This window comes from Propithecus coquereli, unplaced genomic scaffold (genome assembly GCF_000956105.1).
Source record: "Propithecus coquereli isolate 6110/MARCELLA unplaced genomic scaffold, Pcoq_1.0 Scaffold235, whole genome shotgun sequence".
Classification (NCBI taxonomy): domain Eukaryota; kingdom Metazoa; phylum Chordata; class Mammalia; order Primates; family Indriidae; genus Propithecus; species Propithecus coquereli.
The window spans coordinates 4,650,113-4,651,535 of record NW_012147897.1 but is presented as its reverse complement, the minus strand read 5'-3'; the positions used below and the strand labels follow the sequence as shown (position 1 = coordinate 4,651,535).

At 48.0% G+C, this 1,423-nt stretch overlaps 1 protein-coding gene across 1 annotated transcript; it reads left to right on the top strand.

Moving 5' to 3' along the window:
- Positions 1-1,132, top strand: LOC105811462 (olfactory receptor 2AT4-like). Its single transcript, XM_012645657.1, has one exon. The coding sequence runs from the start codon at positions 1-3 to the stop codon at positions 964-966; it is 966 nt and encodes a 321-aa protein (XP_012501111.1). The 3' UTR covers positions 967-1,132.
- The last annotated feature ends 291 nt before the right edge of the window (positions 1,133-1,423 follow it).

Here is a 1,423-nt window from a genome sequence, read left to right as displayed (position 1 = left end):
ATGGGAACCACAGGTTGTAATGGATCAGTGGACTCCTCCACCATCTTCTACCTCATGGGCATCCCCTCTCTGCCCAAATCCCTTTTCCTTCCTATCTTCTTTGTCTTTCTCCTCCTCTATCTGCTCATCCTGGTGGGTAATGCCCTGATCCTGGTGGCTGTGGTGGCAGAGCCCAGCCTCCACAAGCCCATGTACTTCTTCCTGATAAACCTCTCCACCTTGGACATCCTTTTCACCACAACTACTGTCCCCAAGATGCTGTCCCTATTCCTGCTGGAAGACCGCTTCATCAGCTTCCCTGCCTGCTTCCTACAGATGTACCTGTTCCACAGCTTCTCCTGTTCTGAAGCCTTCATCCTGGTGGTCATGGCCTACGATCGCTATGTGGCTATCTGCCGCCCACTGCACTACCCTGTACTCATGACCCCACAGACCAATGCTATGCTGGCGGCCAGTGCCTGGCTCACCGCCCTCCTCCTGCCCATCCCAGCAGTAGTACAGACCTCCCACATGGCATTTGGTCTTGTGGCCCAGGTCTACCACTGCTTCTGTGACCACTTGGCTGTGGTCCAGGCTTCCTGCTCTGATACCAGCCCCCAGACCTTCATGGGCTTCTGCATCGCCATGGTGGTGTCTTTCCTCCCCCTTCTCCTGGTGCTCCTCTCCTATGCCCACATCCTGGCCTCGGTGCTTCACATCAGCTCTCAAGAAGGACGGTCCAAAGCCTTCTCCACCTGTAGCTCCCACCTCCTGGTGGTGGGCACCTATTACTCATCCATTGCCATTGCCTATGTGGCCTACAGGGCTGACCTGCCCCTCGACTTCCACATCATGGGTAATGTGGTATATGCCATTCTCACACCTGTTCTCAACCCTCTTATCTACACGCTGAGGAACAAGGATGTCAAAGCAGCCATCACCAAGATGACATGCTCCCAGGAACCAAAGAATGCTGGGAAACCCTGATTCAAAGGGGTAACTTGATCTTCTCTCAGAAACATCAACATGGAAATGTGGGAAATTCAGGCAGCCAGGTAGTTAGAACAATAGTTCTCAAAATATAGTCTTAGATATTCCTCCACTGTAATCAAATAATGATATCTTTTCTTAATTCATAGACGAATTGAATAGGATTTTTTGATGTAATTTTTAAGCTATGAATCCCAAATTTCACAAGACCATGAGTACAGTTGATGTCACATTGCCATTAATTCAAATAATTTTGATTCTCAGAGACTCCAAGGAATTGACTAGCAAGAAATTCAGTCTTTTCCCTTGGATGTCTTTTTTCCAATATTTCTGAAAATCTCTAGTATTGCTTGCACATAGATACGAATCATTCTTGCCCTTTTTTGTTGAAATAGCAGCTTAGATAGAAATACCCATCAAAGGAAACACTCTGAAGCTACCACTGTCTCAATCC